The sequence below is a fragment of the Poecile atricapillus genome, chromosome 4, assembly GCF_030490865.1.
Source record: "Poecile atricapillus isolate bPoeAtr1 chromosome 4, bPoeAtr1.hap1, whole genome shotgun sequence".
Classification (NCBI taxonomy): Eukaryota; Metazoa; Chordata; class Aves; order Passeriformes; family Paridae; genus Poecile; species Poecile atricapillus.
The window spans coordinates 46,975,824-46,998,847 of NC_081252.1; the positions used below are offsets into that span (position 1 = coordinate 46,975,824).

Consider the following 23,024-nt stretch of genomic DNA (forward strand, 5'->3'; position numbering starts at 1 on the left):
TCCATGTAGCCTATTACATGAGACCTGCATGGAACCATTTCAGTCTTTACCATGGGTATTTCTCTCAACAGTTACATTGACTTAGGTTCATGCAGGCTGAAGAAAAAGCATTCAGCAAGCTTGTTTCATGTTTTCATTAGCTACACTAATCAGATCATTGACTTTATTGGGAAGCTGCCATTTTTACATTAGCACTTAGAGCTATCACTATTCCAAACAGGGCTGTGTACACATCTGCTCAAAGGTCTGAATTATCTGGAGCACAGGGCTACCTCAGGCCTTCAGAAGAAGAAAGCTTTAGAAATTCCAGTCAAATGAAGTGTGTGACCAAGGGACCAGTTCCTGTTTTGCTTCCTTGTCTGTTCAGAATAAGTGAGTTTTCACTTGCCTTGTAAATAAAATGGCTTGCATTAAATTTATTTCTGTCATTTCACTACTAAAGAGTAGATTTGTACTGAAAGTTCTAGCCCACATAAAGTTGATGCTTGAGACTAAGAAAAACATTGCCAAAATTTCCAACAATGTTGTTATCAAGTTCTTTCCTTGTACTGGTAACTGAATCCAGGGTGAGAGAAGCAGTGGCTTATTTAAACAGTAAATGAAAATATCTTTCCTTTTCTCCTAAATAAATTAATAAAATGAAGTTGAACTTATTAACCTCAGAAGAAATTTTGCTGTAAAACTGACCATTATTCTAATGTTTGCTTTTTTGCTCTTTTTTTTTTCTTTCTGTAAACATTATTATATAAATAAATGTAAGTTTTACCTTTAGCAACCATAATGTGCTACATAATTTACTAAGAGTAACACCAGACATCTACTGAGGAGTGAACTACTAAGTAAGCTACATATTAAAGTCAGGTTGTAAGAATGCAACAACATAAGGAAAATCCACCATTCCCAACTGCTTACAAGTCTCTGGAGATATTAAATCTATATTAAGGTGCTAGAGGGTATTAATCTTCACCAGGAGAGAAAATTTTATTTGTGTTTGTTTTTACACATATATGAAAATGAGCACACACACATTTATGTTTTCATAATGTTCAGAAATTTAATTATTCTTGCAAAATAAACAACTGCTATTGGCTAACTATAAGCTACAAGGCTTTTTTTAGTTTGCTTTTTTGTTGTTGTTTTAAACATGTACAGTACTCTTAAAATTGCATGTTCCACACAGCGGGTTGACCTCATGCAAGAGTCTGAGGGAAAGACCATATGCAAAGAAAAGCTGAAAGAGCACCTGTTTCTAAATATGCACACGCCCTATGCATGTTCAGACTTAAACTTTCGTGCTTCATAGTAGTTTCATTAACTCACAACTGACTACTTCTGGACAGAGTAAACTCTGTTGTGGCCTGTCAAGCTGGTCATCATGCAATGCGTTGACATATAAAAGAAACAGTGAGTGAGAAGCTATATTTAAACCTTAATAAAGAAAATTAATTGCTATAATGTCAAATAACATAGAGGCCAGTCCACATCCAGAAGTCCTTCCTATCACTTTAGTTCAACTTTAGTAGCTACTGTTGTTTCTCCTTGTAAATTCTCAGCTGTACAAACATAGTTTCCCACATCTATGTCTTCAAAATCCTCCACAAGAAGAACACTCTTTGAGATTCTTGTAGTATGTCCAACTCCTCTGTTTATCAATCTCCAGAAGTTTTGAATAATCACAGGCCTCCCGGACTGTTAAAAAAACAAGAACAACTCACCCACATAAAACAGGTGATTCCACAAAGTGTATTTAGTGACACCACCCCATCACCCTGAAGCAAGAGGTTGGAGAGTAGAAGCCTATATCCAAAAGTCAGCCCTAAGTGAGGGAACTGAAGGTGTCTGGTAGTGGCAGTGACATTCCTGCATCAAATATTGATGTACCAATAAGCTATGCCAAATAAGGATAATACAATGGCTCTTCACTCCAAGCACAGGTACTGGGCTTGCCAAAGCTCTGCCTGTGTGTGAGCTCAGTTTTAGGCCATTTGCTGAGGTTGCATTTGGGTACCTGATCAAATAGGTGAGATATCCTGGGGAAGGTGTCAGGAGATGAGCTCATTTTCAGACTTCAAGCATGTCTCAAAAAGAAGGCAGCAGTGGCAGGAAGTAGCTGACTGAGCTTTCATTCTCTTTTAGCACAGTGAATAGCTGTAAGTCACATGTTGAAAACTAATTCCTTCTCTAGTTTTAGAAAACACTACATTAGATAACATACAAACAGTAACAGTTCTCAAAAACTTCTGAGTTAATCCTCACATTCTGCTTTCAAAAATGTATCTGTAACTTCAAAGCAAAAAATACAACCTCCCAATGTTAATATCAAAAAAGGCCTTTTTTGGGGGGGGGGGGGGGGGGGGATGGGGGTGGTGGTGGTTTGTTTGTTTGGGGTTTTTTGTTGTTAAATAAAAGGCTTTTTTTTTTTTTTTTTTAATTCTATAAGGGAGTTCTCTAATGGGCTGGTTATAAGGACACACTGCCTCATTGGCTGGCACCTCAGAAGGTCACAAAATACTGGATAAGAGAAATTGGCCCAATGATAGACTAAGGCAGTCTCTTTTCTTCCAAAATCCAGCAGCTGCAAGTCAGCTTTAAGCACACTGGCTTAAAAATAAAAAGCACACTTTAAGCTTTAAGCACACTGGCTGGGATAAAAATGCAAGAGAGAGGTTTCTGTGTGGAAACCATCTTCCCTTGCTTCATGAGATAGACAGATTAACCATTTACCAGTATGAATGCTGCAAGGCTTAAGCTAAATGTAGCAATAGGATAAGTTAGACACTTACGCAGGGTCAAAGCTACAATCTCACACTTGCAAAATGACCACTACAAAGGCAGCTCCCATTCTTCCTGAAACTTAGGGATGAATCACAGTGCAGTCAGGGAATGCCTAGGAAGTGGCAGGCATTACCAGCTTTAGAAAAAAAAAGATATAAATTCTTGGCAGTTGTAAATCTAATAGAAATTTTTACACCTTTAAAATCAATTAGGCCAAACAGCAAAGCACTACCTCCCATTCCAAACCTGAAAATTAAGTGCTGCCTACAATCAAGGAATAGCGCACACTTAATTCTAAGTTACTTCTTAACTACACCAACTGTAACTTCCTTGACCCTACTGAAAGTGAAGGTAAAGGCTGTTCCCTGTTTGCCTGGTTGGGCTCTTCTCCATTTTTCCTCAAACTAACTACCTTCTGCTTTGAAGCCTATTGCACAGAATCACATTAAGGGTGGATCTGTATGCATTAGCAGCAGGTGAATGAGCAAATGGAATTGTCAGGGAGTGGCAAAGGGAAACAAGAAAAATAAAAACAGAGTGGAAAAAAAGCAGAGGGGGAGGTTATTTACTACAGAGATAAAATGAGGGTCTCCACAGTGCACCACACCTAGGGACAAGCAAGGATTAATGCGCTACTTCTGCTCAGGAATCAGGCAGTAGGTGAGAGCCCAGCTGCTGGGTGGTGTGGGGTGGGACAAAACTACCACTGAGCAGAACTGAAGCAGCAGCGTGAATGAAAACATCCAGTGAATCTTAGAACATCAGTCCTTTTTCTTGCATAAAAGGTCTATATGACCAGCAACACTGATGGTCCTGTCTCTTCTCCTTCCACCCCACCCTTTTTCTTTGCAGTATGTGAACACTCTCAGCAAATGTTAGGTCTCCAACAAGCATACAGTGCTTCTACTCTGACATTAACTTGATCCTTTTGTTGGGGCAGAAACCCAAACACAACTCTCCCCTCCCTATCCCCAGGCACAGCTGGGGCTGAGATAGTTTACCCCAGTGGATAAGCACATCAGCCCTTTCCAGGGCAGATGCAGGCCACAGGCCAAAGCCTCCCTCACCCCCACAGGTGGGTCTAGTGAGAGGGTGTAGTGCACTGACGATAGTGCGTGTGTCCTGCACTGCAGCTCTAGTATCCATAGCAAACAAGGGAGATAACCTGCATGCTTTAGCTGTTTGTATTCAGCCAGTGCTAGAGAGGTGTAAGCATGCACATGCATGCATGCATCAGGTGCTGTAAAATCACTGTGAGCAGCTAGGCCAGTAACAGCCAGCAAACCCAGCTGGGGGCAGCCTGGCAAAGATGCAAAACTAGGGTGGACACTAATGAGATACAGAATTTTAGGAGGGCGAACTGGGTCTAGAATGAGGCTGATTAATAAATGAGCTCCTGCTGTAACAGGTGAGGGAGGTTAGAGGGAAAAGAGAGGGGACCTTCAGTGATGCTAATCAGATACATCTTATTTTGTGGAAGAAAAGAGACCACAGATTCACCCTGTGTTCCTGTGGGTTCTTTCAGACGATGCTGGGCAGAAGCAGATTCTGCTTCTGGTTATGGGCAAGCTTAAAAATTCTGTGCTGGGATAATTCATGCACCCAAGCCATGGAAAAAGAAGGGTTATTGAATGCAGAGGCATCAGTGAGCCTTGTGGCTTGCCCTAGAACAGACTCCTGATGCTGGTTGGCTTTGACCCTTTCGGAGGCTTTCTTTGGAAATGCTGCCAGAGGCCAAGTATCTCAAGAATGAAAATCTGAGGCAGGAGTGAGCTTTCCTGAATTGTATTTTTACTAACAGGCCTCTCCATCCCTGTGCTACTTCTCAGGGAAAGACAGGCTGAAGTTGAAAGGGGATATGCTGCCTCCTCCTGCCACATGCCTGAACTGGCAAGAGCATTCAAAACGCTGCCTTTGTGAAGAACAAACCATTTCAGGCAGGGCATACACCTCTTACCTCTTGTCCTGGATACTGCCACTTGAAGTTCACATCCACATCAGGCTCCCCGAGGACTGTGCAGACCACATGAACTCTGTCACTGAGTCCGGCTCTACTGGATGACACTGCAATTGTGGTTGAGGGTGGGCCCTTGGGAACTGAGACAAAGACAGTATTTAGAAACAGAAAATCAGCTGCTAAAAGTTAAATACACCGATAAAATTGAGAGTCAATTTTTGACTCAGTTTGCTTACTGCAAAAGGTGTTTTACACCTGCAACTTTCCCCTCTAAACTGGGAAACTTGTGGAATTTAAACCTGATAAATGTTTTATCACATATACTTTTGATCAAGATTTTAAAACTCTCATTACATGACTTACTTTACTTTCTAAAAATTATTTTCTTAATGTCAGTAGGAGAGTCAATTTAAGCACAGAGAAAACTGCTCTTTACCTTCCACATACAGTAGGTGGTATTTGATGGAAATCTGAGGTGCTCCCTGTGACTCTGCTTTGCAGTAGACAATACCTTTATGATCAGAAGTAGGGTGCTGGAATACAAAACCCTTCTTTGCATCATAAATAATATCAGTTCCATCTGTTTCAATTTCTCCTGCTGGAAATTCCCTGTGAAGAGTCACTTTTGCTGAAGGAGTAGTAACACGGCATGGGATAACTGCAGGTTTATCTGGGTTCAGGTAGACAATCTCAAAATAACTGGGAGTAGGTACAAAAAGTTCCTCTTTGTCTGCGCAGAAGAGTTGACACAATTACAGAAATATTTACATCTTGATTTAACAGAAAGAAAAGTATATCTGACAAGAGAAAATAGCTGTGAGCAACATTTAAAACAAAAAGCTTTGGATTAATTTTAATATGAGCACACAAAAGAAAAAAGAACACTGCTTGCATTAAAAAACATTACATTGAAAATAAAAATGAAGTATTTTTTTAATCTTAAGGAAATCTTTGGAATGTCTTTTAGAAAGCTTACAAATAATTATCTGGATCCCATCACCACTGGTAAGATAAGGACTACTAGAAATAAGATACTTTTTGAAGCTACAGACTTTTTATACCTATGCTTTTAGACAAAATGTTTGATTTACTGTCTTAAGTAGATGAAATATTCAGTGCCCTCAGAATCACAGTTAAGGAGTATTTCCATAATTGGCATGCTTCTTAGAAATCTGAATCTGAAATTCCTCTTTCTAGCATGAGCATTTACATAATAATTTGACTGAAAAGTTTATTCCAGTCTTTCTAAGGAATGTAGCCTAAAGACATTAAGCACTTCTGTCTCATGGTCCAATCTAACTCCAAAATGTATTGCAAACAATCCTTTCTTAACATTTTGTACTGAAACATTTTCTAGTCACAAATACTTTAGCTGTAATGAAGCATCAAAGGTTGTTTTACTATTCAGAACGGCTTCCAGAAGAAAAAATGAACCATTTGATTTCAGCTCTGTTGTACCAAGCAGCAGTAAACTTTGCACAGGCTCTGGGAGACATCACAAGCACTTGAAGAGTGTTTTGCCTCTCCACATGCTATAATGACTCCTCAGAGCAATGGTGGCCTTACCAAGGTCAGCAAGGTCAAGTTTTTTAAGGCAGTGCAAGTAACCAGAATGAAGTGGGGGAGTGTCCATGGAGTCATCTAAATGCCATGACAAAAAGAATCTTCTGCACAGATTTATTTTCTTTATCAAGATACACTTTTTCAAGAATTAGAACATTTTTTGTTTTGTAGAAAATTCTCAGGAAGTGTGTTACTATTTTCTATGGAATGTGCTTTTCATTCCATTTTCTGTTACTTTGGATATTTTGCACAATCTGTAGGGAAAATGGACTCCAAAAAATCACACTAAGCAAGTAATTTTCTGCCGACCAGCACAATGTCACTTAACATCCACTGAAAATAGATGAAAACTGTGGCAGTAAAATCTTGACAGCGAAATCACTGATGAAGTTCTATTCCTGTCTAACCAGCAAATATATTTCCATTAATAATCCCCGAGTGAGTTAATTACCTGTGAAAAAGATGTATGTTGACCCTGTTTTAGTCTCATCCTTCCTGCATTTGTTACCATTGCACAGCTGAAGCCAGCAGCTGTATTCACCTGTGTCTGCTGCAGTGGAGTTTGCAAGGATCAGCTGACTATACCTGTCGAGCTGCTTTATGCTGTGGAAAAATAAAAACAAAAGGCAAAGACAAGCACAGATGTATTTCCTTGTATACTTCTGTCAGCTCATTCCCACTTATGATTTTTTTATTCCTTCTCTAAAACTGACCCTTTTCACTTTCAGAGCTCTGTTGCAACATCCCCTTTTGCTCCAGCAGAGACTGTTTACATGAGTAGTTTTATTGATTTTAACTACATTTAAGAGCTTGCAAGCTTTTTATTCCAGCCTTTCTAAGGAATGTATCTTAAAAACACTAAGCACTTCTGTCTCATGGTCCAAGTTAACTCCAAAATGTATTTTACATGAGTAGTCTTATTGATTTTAACTACATTTAAGAGCTTGAAAGTTTTTGTCTTGTACAGTTCATTTCTGGATTCCTTCAAGTCTCTCTCTTCCAGGAATTTTGAAATTGGGCTGTGACTATTCTAGGCCATATGTTCATCTATGTTTTGTTCTAATTTGTCCACGTATAGCCCTTTCCTTCATTCTACAAGTCAACCCACATGCATCTCAGTACTTTTTAAATACTGTAGCACTGCTTCAATAGTATCTAACAAAGATAATTCCCAAGTAGTCAGTAGCAAACTACTCAGAGTTTGTTTAATAATTTCTGCCTTTTTTCAGTGTGAATGCTTTACCAATTTTTAACATACTGGTCCAAGTTTCCACTTGCAAAGAGCTGCTATTTGGATTGGATGCTTGGATTTGTCCTGCTAGTTAAGTCACTTTGCATCACCTGCTCCTGTGGTCTGTCACCTCACTGGAGTTTCCTCCACATCTCTTTGCTATTTTAGAGCATGACCCTGAAAACTGCTGGAGGTGTCCTGGCAGCACCATCACTAACGACACAAAATTCAGCCTGTGTGATTATTTCAGACTTGATTTGCCTTTTTTTTTTTACCTTCTCCTGAATTTCCCAGGCAACATCACTAATGATCACTAAAATAAGTGGATTGACATTTGTAAATGTGCAAATACTTATAAATATGTAGCTATATACATAAATACTGATAATTTTTCTAAGGGGTAAAGGTGCTATCTTATGAAATACAGCAGCTACAGTCTCCTCTTGTTTCTTTTTTTTAAATATAATATTTATTGATATAATACATGTATTTTTTAATGTATTTTAAGGTTTATTTTCCTGGTTCTTTCTGGCAGACAGATGGTGGTGTGGTTGGCAATCTGCTGGGTTGACTTTTGACGGGTTGCAAAAGCAATGGCCCAAGAGTACCAGTTCTCAGGGAACCCTATCAGCACAGACATGTGGCAGAACTGATGCACACTGCTGCTGCTCCAACCCTTAAAAATGTTCTTCTCAACCAGCTGCCTTTCATGGCAGTGGATTTAGGTCACGAAGGGTTCTCTCTTTCCTTTGCAAGACACTGAGTTACAAGGCAATTTCTTTTCTAACCAAGTCAGGAATGATTTTTCCAAGTTTAGCTATTTGATAATGAAGTCTTTTTATTGTTTTAAAAGGTATTTGGACAAATACACGGCTTGCATGAAGACTTAACATCTCATACTCATTCAATTGTGGGTTTTTTGAATATTTATTACCCTCCTAATTCTTACTAATGTGGCAGTTATTCTGTAAGGCAGATACCCAACTGAATCATTTCTTTCTGGGACTAGCATCTTTGAAGAAATTTTTATCCTCTAACACCTCACAACTAAGTAACAGGAGTACTACAAATGCCTGAGTGTACTGTGTTATCTAAATGCTCTGTTTTGCTTAATTCTCCACTGCAGGCAGAAAAACTGTTTAAACAGAGGCCACCACTTCAGTTGCATGTGCATCCCAGAGGTTCTGACTCCTCAGGTGTTCTGGTAGCTGTTTGCACAACTACCAGCAATCACAAGGAACAGTACACGTATTCAGCCAACATTCAGCCTTTAGTCAGGCCAGCAGCTTAGATATTGAAACTACACCAAATACACACTTCAGAGATAACTGAGAATTCCCTTTTCCAGTAAGCCCTCAGACACCATTAGTACATGGATCCACCACAGAGCAGCTTTGAGGCCTGCCTCAATAAACAGGCAAATCACTTTCCCTATCCACAAAGGCATTTGTCCTACACAACCTTGTCTAACGCCATTTTTTGGAATCATGTAATTATGGTGCAGTAGCCGTTCCATTTTTAATATATACACTACCTTACATTATAAAATATCTTCAGTTTTTGGATAACATTTGAGAGATTCCTATCTGTACAAGAGAACATGCTGTGTATCATACCCAACAGGAAGAAAAGATAAATCCAAAACATGTCCTAGTCTGTATTATTACTATTTAGTTTCATATTCACATTTCATTAGCTATATGACTACCTCAGAATAAAGTGTTTTCCAAGGATCAAGTACTTAATGTCAACAATACAGAGAAACCATTATGCCAGAACACTTTTGCTTCGAATCATTAATGCAGACACTGAGCTATAGCTTGAAATCCCAACAGATAGCAAAATAAGGTCAGAGTTAATTAATTATTGTACAGTGTGTTCTTCTTAACTGAGAACAAGCTATCCAGTAATCAATGGAAATAACCTAGCAAGGTAGTCATCCACAAACATGCAATAACAAAACCTGGCATCTGAAAGTGTTGAAACTTGAGACATGACCATATTAAGCAGACAAAACAGGCCATATAAAATAAAGTATAAATGGTAAATCCTGCAGCTGACCAATATTTCCAGGGTAACTTATTATTTGATTAGTATTTCATTAGTATTTTAGATGCTGGGAAATCTGACCCAGAAGCCAAAACTTTGCTGTATTGTAGATGTCACAAAGTAAAAATGTTGTATATATGAACATTACCAGACTGTTTAAAGAAACTAGAAAAGTAGCCCAAAATCTTATTCCATATATTCATCTTATTAAACTTTATTTAAAGTTCTGAAGATTTTTGCCAGAAACTATACCACATTTAGAAACTAAAATATATATTTATATGAAAATATAGACAGTGTAAATAGCATCACTCAAAGAGCATCTACCAAACTCCTCTCAAGCAGCCGCCTTCATACTGAGAAAAGAGAGCTTATCCCAAATCAACACACTCACTAGAACAGGAATGTAACATCTCACTGTCTTACAGAAGGAAAACATCCTTAGCTTTCAATCTTCAAAGCACAAGCAGCAAAATCAAATTCAGTTATATACATGAGCACAACTGACATCCCACTAAACCTGTAGAAGTCTGCCTTCAGTGAAAGCAGTCTAATTTTGGCCCCTACCACACCCAGTTCCCTCAATATTTGTGAGAGTGCTCCTGTCCAGACACCCTCCTCCCACATGAATGTACATGTGATGCATATCCAGCTGTTTGTCCCAGATTCTTCCATTAGAGCAGCTCAATTTCATTTGAGTTTACTTATCAGACAAAGTTAAATGCAGCTGGTTTTAGGCAGGGGAGAGACCCATGCTCCAATCAGGCAACACAGAGACCGTGCGAAGTCAGAGCAGCTTTCTGCTATAAAGCTTTAGTACATGGAAAATGTGCCTGCCCTTATTTTTATTTTCATCCCTCTCATATGTTGTAGATCCAGTTTCTGGGTGAGCCTCCAGTCATTAATTTGTTATTCACAGTCTTACAAAACAGCATTCCAGTCCTTCCACACTGGGGGTGCAAGAGCAACCTCTGACTGTTAACACCACCAATGTTTTTGGTGCCAGCACACAAAATTTTCAGACAAAAAGTATTTATGTGCTGCACAAAGCAAGAGAACATTACAAATAATAGGCTAGTTCTGAAGTTCTGAAGTCAGCTTGTGTGCGTCCTTAAGTTGCTAACCATGTTTACATGATTTGAGCTTTCTCCCCAGAGCTGTACTTCGTGCTACAATCTCTAAAGCTAAGTAAATTGTTTCAGTGTGTACTCCAGTTAGAACAGAGGAAAGGCAAAATTTCTGCTCCATCTCAGCAAGAAGCAGCCAGAGTCCTCCTCCTCCTTTCATTCAGCATCTCTCACTCCCTCGGATATGATAATTTTAGCACATGTAACAGCTCCAGTCCTATTAAAAACTGAGACCTTCTAGTACAGCAAGCAAAATATTTTATTTACCAGGTTGTAAAGAATGGCTACAAGGAAAAATTCAATGAAAGCACAGCCAGTAATACTACAGAAATGGCATTTCTAATTACAATCATCCTCCTTAGAAAAGGCATATTGTCCCCCAGGTTGCTGTATTCTCTTTACCATATGGGTGAGTTAAAAATGCAGTAAGCACAGCATGGAGGCAAAACATCTGTTTTTTATCCCTACTTCTTTTTGTAACCACCCATAGAAAATACATGACATTGATGCTAAATTTAATTAGTTGCAAGCCAAAATGCCAGAGTAGTTGAATTTGTACATCCTTTCTTATTATTTAAGGGGAAAGTAAGAATTGGATGCCTGAGCATCTGTTGCTTATAAGGAACATTAAAATGAACAAAAGAATTCTATCATTAGTCCCCAGCAACTGCAGGGATCTCATCACCAGTGTCTCTCCTCCTTTTCACTTTTCCTCTGGCACACCAACCCACTCCTTCTTCATTTTCCATTACTTCCTCTCAGTCACATTATGTCCCCCTGCTGCTGCCATCAATTCTGGTTTGCACCAGTACCCCAACTCCAACAAGATGCTCATGGAAATCTAAGGTAAAAAAGGCCCAGCCCAGTTAATTAGCTTGGGTTTTGCCCCACACCTCACTAACTGGTAATGAAGGGAATGTCTTATTCTTGGTCTTTAAATACTTAAAAAATATTAGAAGATACTGGATATATACCTACCTAGATGATTAAACTATTTCTGCTGTAGGTTATTATTTGCTAATAATTTTTCTGAATCTCCCCCTCTGTTCTATATTCATCATTTTGTTTTAAAATAATGAAGGCAATGTATTTATAAAATTTTTAAATTGTCTATTGCAATTGATGCTTGGTTTATGGTCTTGCATATGGCATGAGGAAGATCTAAGCTCCTTTTGAAAGATCATAGCTTTGCTGACCTTTTCTGATGGCAGCTCACTCACAAACCCTGCTAACTGAGCTAAGTAACATTTATGATACTTCCAGTTAAACTCCATCAAACCTTTCTGAAACCACAGAACACAAATTTAAAATTTCACATTCTACAGAGCAGACTTTATTTCATAGGCACCTATTAGCACTACAGCAAAGACCTTAAGATAATTACCAAAGCCATGCTAAAAACATGAAGAAAATGTAAGTTCACAGGGATTCTGTGGTCAATGTCTCCGGAAATTATTTCTCTTCTGTGACTCTGAAATCTGATTCTAATCTATGTTTTCAATTTCTCTAGTTAATTTTAGGATCTTATGCTTGCATTCAAAGCTGCTGATTTAGTCAAACACAGCCTTAGTGCTTTAACAACCTATTTCAAAAGCTATGACCATTATATTTCAATACAGATCCTTAAGTATATGCCTAACATACTTCTAAAAGAAAATAAATACTTAGGCAAGTAACATCCACCCAGTCAAAATGTTTTATAGCACTTATTTTGTGTGGCGTAAGTAACTTTTGTTGTATGGTTAAATTACTACTGCTAACTTGACTGAGGACAGAAATGTAAATTGCTGAGGCAGCAGGATCCCAAACTACTTCAAACTGGAAAACAGAAAATTACACAATAATGACATACATATCTTTTTTCTGTTTCCCCAAACTATCTCAATTTCTTGTATTTTCTCCCACATGCATCAACAGAGAACACTTAATTTTGCATAAGAGGAATAGACAGTCAAATAACCAATCAAGAAGAAATCTGATTCGTCTCCAAAAACCCCCAAATACTTGCCCCACCTTCAATGTCAGATTCTGACACTCAGTGTGGCTCGGAGGTCTACAGGACCAAACCACACCAGCAATCTATTTGCAAATGCACAAAACATTAAGACAGACTTGAGAATGACAACCACCACCACATACACGTGCACTCCCTGTTGATTTGCACATCCAGCTCTGGCTTGCTGGGAGGCCAGGTCTGTACTGCAGCTAATAAACGCCACCTGCTGAAAGAAACCTGGATAGAACAGTATTCCTTGCAAAAGAATAAGCAGTAGCAGTTTAAAGCAACCACACGATCTTTTGACAGATATTGCTGTGATAAGCCAGCAGCAGGAACCAGCTTGCTGCTGTAATTTACTGAGGTAGAAGCCTTGCACTCAGCCAGGGTAGCTCTTGAACGCCTCAGCCAACAAGGAACAAGCAAATAATTGCACAGAGAACTGGTTCATGAATTACAGGAGGATGTGCTAGAGATCACAGTGTGTAACTGCCATTCATCAACATTCCTCTTGGGAAAGAGAAGTGGAAAGAAGAAGAATGTATCTGAAAAACTAATTAACTGTGAGTGATTTTAAGGTAACATCACACCTGTAAATAGTGAATAGATCACTGAGATTCAGATAACCTGAGTTACTTAGAGACACCATACACACTTGTACTTAATTTAGGAACAACAGGACAAGAGCAGCTGGTATCTTGACTCATACCTCTGTGCCCCTCTCACCTAATAATCCAAGAAAAGCTCCTAACAATTCTTGCTTTGGGTATCACTCACAGTGCTTCACTGCCTCCATAAAGCAGCTGGTGAAAACAAACACTTCTCAGAGCAATAAAATGCCTGTGGAGGACATCCTTAAGCTCCTTATATGCCCCTTCTCTTTCTAATACAGAACTAAATTACTACATTTAATCTACATGTACTGTCCTCAAAAACCAGGATGGTAATCTATGGAGAGTCTCAGAAAAGATGTTCAGAGCAACAGGACACTCAGATAGTGGGGCAGTCAGTTCCTCTTCCTGCTCTAACAAATCTTTATATGGTTTTCCTTAAGATGTCACAAGATAAAAGAAAAAGCTTTCCTCAATGTAAAGTGGCAATCCTCAGTGTTATACTCCAATGCAACACAAGCCCTGCAATTTCATTTTGCATGCAAAGTCAACTCTGACTGAACCACTACTCTCACTTGCTCCTTAGCATGAAGGCTGGTGAATTTTTCACTAGTTAAGAGATGTGAGTTTGAGCCTCTTCTGGAAATTAACCTTACTACCTCATATGGTAGCAACATTAGCAACCAGTACAGCCCAACATGAGCAGGTTGAGAGTTTTACTTTGGACCAACCCTAATGTGGTTCCCTGTTTGTGGTTGAAGCACAATGGTGAACATCATCTTCATTTTATATTCATCTGAAGGAAACAGAGTTCACTTGCTGTAGGACTATCCCACAATGCACATCACAAGGCAGTAGCTGGTGATGACCAAAAGTTGCTCATCCTTTTTGCTGTTGAATTCAGTAAGGGAAAAAAAAGTTCTGGATTTTTCCTGAAAAAAAAAAGAAAATGGCTTACCTGAGTCTGGAGTCTTTAAAGGTGTCTAAATAAGGGGGATAGCTCCAAGTAACATTATTCCCCTTACATCGCAGTTCTATGGTTTCTCCTGCAGCCAGGCTTAAGGTGGCAGCTAGTTTCTGGAAATGACCTTTATCCATCATCTGTGTCAGTATGGACTGAGACTTCAAAGAGGAGTCCATGGATTCTCTCTCCTTCATTTTGGGAGTCTTGGGTTTTACTTTCTTGTTAACAGGCTTAATTTTGTTTTCTCCAGGTTCTTTGGGACGCTTACTCTTTGCAGGCTGTCCAATAACTGGTAAAATAAAGAAAAGAAGGCAATGTTACTGATGAGAAAAATTTTATATAGTCTTTTGAAAAAAAAAAAACAAACTTCCTTATTATCCCAGAGAATAACTGAAGTTTTGCTCTTCCTAGAAAAGATGCATAAAAGTTAGTAAGAGTTAACTTCCTTAAGTTTTTGAAGTCTGCCATGACCCATTTTCCTGGGGAAAAAGGAAAAAAAAAAAAAAGAGAGAGCTTTCAAGAACATGTGGAAAATCTTTACTGACATAAATGGAGAAATATGTAAGGTATGAAAACTTTACAAATGGTAAGGGAAAGAAACAAAGCACTTGTATCTCCAGCCACTTTTGTCATTTCTACCTCCTGGTGTTGCCATGCAGCACTTAATGCTACACAAGCTCTCCACATCCATGTCACGTGCTCATCCCTTCTGCATGACCTCTTCACACACCACCTTCCAAAAGGGACACATGAAGAACTCACAAGTGTAGAACTTCACGACGATTTATAAAATACTGATAGTGATGCAGTTTTCTTAATTTACAGTAATTACTGAAATGCAAGTGGCACTTCAGTCACTTGAAGGTAACTTGTCACTTCTCCATAAGAGCCATTTATTTTGACAGTCCGGATGAAGACAGAATCTTATTTACAGACAAACAGTAAAAGGTTTCATTACCTCCTAGAGACAACAGGGATGCCCAGTTGCCTTAACAAAGGAAACAGAAAGAAACATTTTAATTTTAATTTCATTTAAAAATAAAAACGAACAAAAAACTCTGACATCAGGAAGCACAGTCCTTTTGTGAGACAAGCCTAAAACTACTTTTGTCAGACACCAGAAACGCCACCAACTGCATCTGACAGCTAATTCTTGTCTTCCACATAGAAACACTGAGGTATTTCATTGTACAAATCAATCAACAAGCTCCCTCAAGAATGAAAAACTCAGCATACTCATATATGCAGCATAATTAAAACTGGTACTGGCTGCCAGTATGAACAGCAGGACTTTCAGATTCCTGCCACTGATGGCTCCTGTGGCACTCCTCAAACCCCAGCTGGACACTGCACTGCGTCAGCTTTGACTTCCCCAAGTCCAGGCTGATGTACAACACATTTCTTTTAAACAGCTCAGTGCCTTGTGAGCACAAATTCAAAAACCAGGAAGTTCTAGCGTTTTTACCTTACACTACATTAGGAAGGCTACAGTGGGTCAGGCCAGAATTATTTGCACTGACACCACCTAGTGTCAGATGCCAGGGGCAACCATCTCTGCGCTCCTTTGATTACTAGTCTCCTCCTAAGCTTCCAAGAACCTTTAGCTTAAGGGGTCTGTGAACCTTGTGATGTAGTGGTCATCATTTTATTGTGCTTGGCTGGTTTTGGTTTGGTTTGGTTTTGGAGTTGTTTTTTTTTTTTATTATATTGTCCTTGGATGTTTTTCTTCATTGATTTGATGGTCAGTTTTGAAAATTACACAGATTACACATAAATACTAGATGACTTCTAGTTTTTGTATTAAACAAATAAATATCCATGTTTCTCCAACAACATTCTCTCCAACACATATACTTTTTACAAAACTTGAGCGTTTTTGACTCATTTTCTTTCCAGAATAACAAGTCCTACTCTGTCTAATTGTTCCTGTAAAGAATATGCATCTTACAGCAGTTCGTTACACCACATTAGGGTGATGGCAAGAACACAAAAGCAGACTGTACACCAGATTCAAGGTATTCTCAGATCCAGATGTACATATTAATGGTGTCTTCTTTCCTGTCTAAACAGCTCATTACTTTTCAAGATAACAAAATTAGGAGCTGACTTTTTTTTAAATAATCAAGTGTAATTCCAAGAGCACTTTCCTAAGAAGGAACTATTGGTTAAAAATTTGTAAGTAGAAACCCATTGAGGCATACATGAAGTTAGAAAACTTTGTGTTATTTAATGTCCACCAACAGGAAATCTGAAGTTCTATCCTGTCCCTGCCCAGTCTTTCAAAATTGAGAGATCATTCTACAACTCTTTACTGACAGTTTTCTTTTCTTTTAACAGGTATTTTAAAATGCTGAAAAGCATTTTCCTTACAAGACCCTTGTTAAATTCAACTGGATAAAAGCAATTCCATCCATATTGCAAAAAGACTAATTCCTACTCATTATTTCCTATTAGTTACTGTTCCATGAGCGGTCTTCCCTTGTCTCACAGCACACTGGTTCCCATGGAATCTTTTACAACAGGCTTAATAAAAGCCTTTGAGAATCCAAATATATCAACCAATTCATACATGGTCACACTCTTACAAAAAGTCCTCAAAGAACCACAGCAGACCTGAAAAAAAAAGAACGAAAAGGAAAGTAATTGCAAAGCCATACTGACTTTTCAGCAATTCATGAGTTCAGTTTACAGAATACAGACATCTGGCTTTGTGCCTCTACCTCCCCCAGATATTGTAAAATATTGGGATATTCAATTTCCTGGAAAAGGTATAGTTATATGATATGATATAGTGATATGTAGTGCTATCACAATCAATTCAGTTGGAAAAGACCTCTGAGATCATCGAGTCCAACCTTTGACCAAAACCCACAATGTCAATTAGGCCATGCCACCTTCCAGTCTTTCCTTAAACACCTTCAGGGATGGTGATTCCACCACCTCCACTGGCAGTTCATTCCAATGTCTAACCACACCTACTGAGAAGAAATTCCTCCTGATGTCCAACCTGAACCTTCCTTGGCCCAGCCTGAGGCTCTGTCCTCTCGTCCTGTCACTTGCTACCACCTTCTTTCAGGCAGTTGCAGAGAGTGATAAAGTCACCACAGAGCCTCCTTTTCTCCAGGCTAAGCAACTCCAGCTTCCTCAGCCACTTCTCATAGGACTTACCCTCTAGACCCTTCAACAGCTTCATTGTCCTTCTCTGGAAAAAGATGGTAAATTATGACAAGCTATGGACCTGGATTAAGGCCTCACCAATTTCAGATTCAAATTTCTTTTACACCTCAGGTGTATATCATAAAATCATGGCACTCAAACAGTTCCTGTTGCTGATTTTCTTACGGATTCTTTTGGTATATTAATGAGATGTCCTCTAATTATTCTCCCCATAGAGAAAAATTCCATTTCAGAGTCTGCTCTTACAGAGTTTCATAGGATACTGCACTCTAAGTTCCTTCTATGCTTATCATGTCATTTTATCATTAAAAACTCCCTAAGCACCTCCATAGTGAACATGGGTGCACAAAGATATTTTTTTTAAAATTTTACTTTCTACAGATGCTCTTTCTTATTCCCCATTCCTCCCAGCCATAAAAAATTCTGCAGCCATGTCTCTCTGTCCCACCACGGTACAACAGAAGAAGAAGGATTTATGACTGGTTTTATCCTTTTGTAAGCTATTTCTCAAACTCTTTTTGTCTGCTTTATTCTGTTTTTTATATTTAACCCACATGTGAGTTAAGAAGCCTCCTCCTCTTATGTAATTCCCCCTTCCAAAATTAAACACATCAGTGGTTTCTTTGTCTTTTATTCTTCCTGAAAGAATATTAGAACTACAGTCTGGCTGTTCCACAGCAACATCTGAATCCAATTACCTGAGTAGCGCTCCAGATCAAGTCAAGAATTGTTGCTCTTCTGAAGGGCTCTCTGAATAGCAGTTCTAAGTTATTATTTGTGGCATCTAAACAATTGCATTCTGCACCGCACCTCGAGATGTGTGACCCAGCCCATGTGAGGAGAAGTTATTACTCCTTTTGCTTTTCTATCCAGCCCTTGCTGCCCCTCTGATTTTCCTCAACAGAGTAGTCATTACACATTGTGGGGTCAGTTACCAGGTTGGTTCTCCACAGGGCTGGTATTTCAGTCCTGATGACTTTTACCATCAAAACCCACCAGGAAACAGATTGAAGACTTAAGTTTTCTTCTACACATACTGCCACTTCTCCCTTGGGTAAGCTATTACATCTTAGTAGAATTCCATCACATTACTGTGCCCCAGTACTGAAAGGTTCCACTGACGGGCCTGATCAGCCTTTTGAATATGCATTCCCATTTCCAGATTGGCCATTTCAGTTCTGTGTTGAACTTTCCAGATTACTCTGTAGCAGCACACGAGCTTTGGTTCAGCCATCCTTTTTCTTTTTTTTTTTCCCCATCAAACCCTACTGAAATTTGTTCTAACATTTTCACGACTTTTTTGCCAGCCTCGATCCTGACACTATTTCAAAGGCACATGGATCCTGCAATCTCACTTCTAGGAAATGCTTCATCCCATACTGTGTGCTCTGCCACACCTGAGCCTCTGCCTTTAAGAAACTGTTAAGGACTCCCCTATGAAAGCTTTTCAATTTTAAGTGCCAGAAGCCTGGTTTTGATTTTCTCAAGATGAAGTTTTTTCTCTCCACACAAGCTCCCTCTGTTCCATGTTTCTGCAGTTCAGCAAGTCTGAACACTTTCCTCCTACACCACACTCCCAGCTGCTCAGTGAGAGCCTTGTCTGCATGACCTTGTATTTCCCTGCAGGTGACAGCAGGGGCATTTCAGGAAACACATCAGATGAGCTTTATCTTCCTACACAGAAAACCTGGTTCTGCCTCTGTTGCAGAGACAACTCACCTGGAGAGGTGAGTTTCCAAGCAAGCTGTGGCCATGCTCCTTCCCAACACTCCCTTGTAATTCTGCCCAGGTGCCTACTGACACCACCACTTCTGCACCTCACAATTCTGTCTTCTGTCACAGCTGAATGAAGTCTTTCTATGCCAGGTAACTAAATTAAGTGCTACAGTATCACCTAAGGTAAAGAAAATACACAAATCCCTCCATGAACATAAACCATCATCAAGAACCCTCAATTTCCTTACCCAATCTGCAAGACTTTCCCAAGAAAGGGAACAAAGTCAACTAGCCCATTTATACAAGCACATGAATATGCCACATTTGGGATATTCTACTGTCTCACCAGAGGTATGCACAGACCCCTCACCACTTTAATAACACTGCACTGCTTAATGTTGCACTGCTCTAGTGCAACAGCACTTCTTATTATATATAAAAATATAATAAAATTGAGACTTAGAAAAATATTGAGAAAATGCCTCATTTCTCCCTCTGATCAGCTCCTAATGTCAGTTCTAAGAGGCACTGTACTAATTTCAGCTGCAACAGTACATTCAGGGTCCCTACTAACTCATCATGCCGAAGTAGTAGACTATGCATCCATATGTTACAGAAATATATCATGCAGAACTTTTGCTCCTGGTTCACAGTATTTGTCTCAACCTATCCTTTAATGTTTGTCTGCCCCTTGCTCTCACCAATGTCACATACACAACAATTTCAAAATGGGTGTTAATTACATAATCCTGAAGAGCATTCATTTTTTATTTGAGATATCACCTATATCCACATGCACATTCCACTGTATGTGGAATACACATACAGTGTACAGCTGTACAGGCTATAACTCAAGAAGGCCCCTGATCTTCAAGTTCAGCCTAGAGACCTTGAGAAGAAGTGTGTGAGCATGGTCCCCCAACAAGCACAAAGGAATCATGTTCATTGTCCACCAGACATACCCATTCCACATGGCAGGACCCATGCTACATCTTGGCACCATCAGAGACTGAAAACACTCTCCATTTATACTGATTATTTCTTCCTTGAGGTGAAAATAAATTAAGTGTGAGGTTACCATAAAGTATAATTAGCCAGCAGGATTAACATATGAGGAAAGAGTATTTTTGATTACAAGTAATGTAACAGAACAAGTTGGATGCATCTCATCACTTGTGATACTTCAAATGAAAAGTTACTCATCCAAACAGAGCCAATCTGGAGGGGCATATTTCATTAGTTCATAAATTAATATAAGATAAATTAGGAAGACTGTTTTTAAATTACAATTCCTCCATTAGGACTTCTACATTTAGCTTTAGACAATAAATTCTTATTAAATATGCCTGGCTACTTTCTCCCGTTGCTAAGCTTTATACACCTCAGTATAAACATAACAAACTGACAAAAACATAGACATGGGAAATCATTAGCCCAAGTTACAACTCACACCTTATTCTAGTTTTTATTGTGTACTCCTCAAATAGAAAACACTTCTTGATGTTGTATACCCACAAACCAAATCTTTCAGCACAAATCCTCTCCCACACCACTCTGATCCACAGTGCAATTCCTCTCCATGTAGTCATGAGAAAAATTAGGCTGGAAAAGGCTTCTGGAAGTCCCTTCCCATTTGTTCAGCTGTTATGAGCCTTGTCCAGTTGAGCTCTGACTTTCCCAAAGGCTGGAGACTGTACAGCCTCCTCGAACAAATCCTTTCTATGTTTAACAGCTCTCAGGGTGGAGGACTTTTATTGTTCTTACAAGAATGTTTTCCTTATGACCTCCCAGAGTACCTGTGGTAACTGTTTCTGTCAGTCACCTCTCACCTAAGAGCCTGCCTGCCAGTTCTCCACAAACCCTTCCATGGGCTACGCAGATCCCCAAGCCAATGGAATCCCAAAAACAATGGAATTATTAGTTTTTTTTTTCTTATGGATAAGTATTAATAAGTTCATTCACGTTTTGCAAGGGTGAAAGAGCCTCTCTTTCTAGCTAAAGCCTATGTAAGTAAAGAATTAGTTATGAACGTCCTTTCCCAAAAACTTGCATTTCCTCACCAAGACTTCCTCACGGCCTGAAGCAAGCGGAACTATGAGTGAAGTTCGATGCTCTCAATCGAACAATGATGCACAAAGCCAAAAACTTTTTTGGTTGTTTGCTAAATCCGAGCACCACGTCCAGCGCTGTCCCACGTCCAGCGCTTGTCCCTCCTCAGGCGCCACAGGGGACTGTACGCGCACTTACACGTTTCACCCCAGAGGGAGCCGGCGGCAGGAGCAGCCGCCGCGAACGCCTAAAAGCCCCAAACGCCTAAACTCCCCAAAACCCAAACCCACATTTTCGGCGGAAAGCTTCGGCGACCTGCGATGCGAGCAACCCGCCTTCCCTCCGCCTCTGCCCAGCGGGACGAGAGCCCCGCCGCCGGCCCCTCCCGTGATGGCTCCCGCTCCCGTCCCGGGGACGGTCGGGCCGGCGGGTACAGCTGGGAAAAGGGAAGCCCGCGGCGCCTGGCAAAGCAGGGGCACCCGTCGGGGCGGCGGCTCACCGTGTGGCAGCGCTTCCTGCAGCAGCAGCAGCAGCAGCAGGCTGAGCAGCACCCACAGCCGCATGGCGGGAGCAGCCCGGGCGCCTCAGCGGGCGGGCGCGGCGGGGGCGGCCCGGAGCGCCTCAGCAGGGAGGGGCCGGGGCTGGGCCGCTGCCGCCGCCCTCCCTCGCTCGAGAGCCCGTGTGAGGAGCGGAGCTGCGGCCGCAGGGCGTTCGGGGACACTCGGGGACGGCTGTTGTTGAAGCCGCTGGTCCGTGCCAGCTGCCCCTCGCCATACGAGGCTCTGCACAGGTCCGGTTGTTTGTTGGCTTCCCTGGGGCCCGCAGCCGACCGGGCAGAGCGGTGCAGCGAGAGCCGCTCGGGCTGCATCACAGGTGTCCCCAGCGCCGCGCGTAGGGCGCTGAGCAGGACAGCAAAAGTATATTTTTACCTCTAAGTGCTGCACTCGTACCAGCCTGCCACGCCCAAGAGATTCCCATTAGCTCAGGAAAAGCTACCTCACTGTGGAAAACAGAGAAGGGCTCTCACTGGTCCAGCCTGGGACTCCATGGGCCGTGACAGTTTTCGCGGATGCCCGTGAGAAGCGCATTGACACGGCGCACGTCTCTCGCTGCTGCTAGCAAAGAGACGAGGGTGGTGAACTTGATGTTTGCCGCATGTGTTTCTGCCCACAATGAGCTATAAAAAGCCATTCCTTGAAACTTGATGGTTTCCTTGGAGGAGAGGGGAGAGGAAAATGTGAGTGGAGGGGCCACAAAGGTAGATGGAAGGCGAGGCTGGACTTGAACGGGAAAAATAATGGCTGTTAGAGATCACAGGCAGACCCCGTAGTAGACACAACCACAGCTCAGTGTGAATAAAAAGAAATAAAAATTGTATCCCTTACCACAGCTCCAGGGTCACAGCAGATGTGAGAGCCGAGTATTTACAGTTTACTTAAAGGAAGCCTTGGCTTCATCTGCATCCACACAGAAAAAGACAGAAGGTCCATGCGTAATGCTCCTCCACCCTCATAAATACATGCACATGCAGAGTTTGGAGACTTCCTTGCCTGACCGTGTTCTGACACTTCACTCTGGGGCACCTGGTTCGCAGAAAGAAGCCAGTAGGACTCAGGAGTAGAGTAAGATGATGGAATTTCATGGTCTGTTTTGCATTCTATTATCAGTGTATCATGAACATGTCATCCATTACCTGTAACAAATTAAGAAAAATAATGTATTTGTTGCTATAGGATATTTAAAAAGTGTTTCCCCCTTGAAATAATTAGAATAACAGGTATTGTATATGAAAAGGTTATCAGTCTTTGC

General features: G+C 40.5%; 1 protein-coding gene across 3 annotated transcripts; it reads right to left on the minus strand.

Annotated features, from left to right (window-relative positions):
- Positions 1–1,028: 1,028 nt before the first annotated feature.
- On the minus strand, positions 1,029–22,759 carry PDGFRL (platelet derived growth factor receptor like). Of its 3 annotated transcripts, none has more exons than XM_058837696.1 (6): positions 22,601–22,759; positions 14,268–14,562; positions 6,747–6,898; positions 5,169–5,462; positions 4,733–4,872; positions 1,029–1,689 (listed from the first exon to the last, which is right to left on the minus strand). In XM_058837696.1, exons 2-6 carry the CDS (start codon positions 14,465–14,467, stop codon positions 1,501–1,503), a joined length of 975 nt encoding a protein of 324 aa, XP_058693679.1. In that variant the 5' UTR covers positions 14,468–14,562; positions 22,601–22,759; the 3' UTR covers positions 1,029–1,500. The 3 variants fall into 3 exon arrangements, with proteins under 3 accessions (XP_058693679.1, XP_058693678.1, XP_058693680.1); XM_058837695.1 differs by lacking the exon at positions 22,601–22,759 and adding an exon at positions 21,715–21,821; XM_058837697.1 differs by lacking the exon at positions 22,601–22,759 and adding an exon at positions 14,819–19,849.
- Positions 22,760–23,024: the final 265 nt, after the last annotated feature.

Coding starts and splice junctions, on each gene's coding strand:
- PDGFRL (XM_058837697.1), bottom strand. CDS start 14,960: ATGTGGAGAGCTTGTGTAGCATTAAGTGCTGCATGGCAACACCAGGAG. Junction 14,563..14,818: donor TTACATATTTCTCCATTTAT/GTCAGTAAAGAT, acceptor TTATTTTACCAG/TTATTGGACAGCCTGCAAAG. Junction 4,873..5,168: donor CCACCTACTGTATGTGGAAG/GTAAAGAGCAGT, acceptor TCTTTGTCTCAG/TTCCCAAGGGCCCACCCTCA.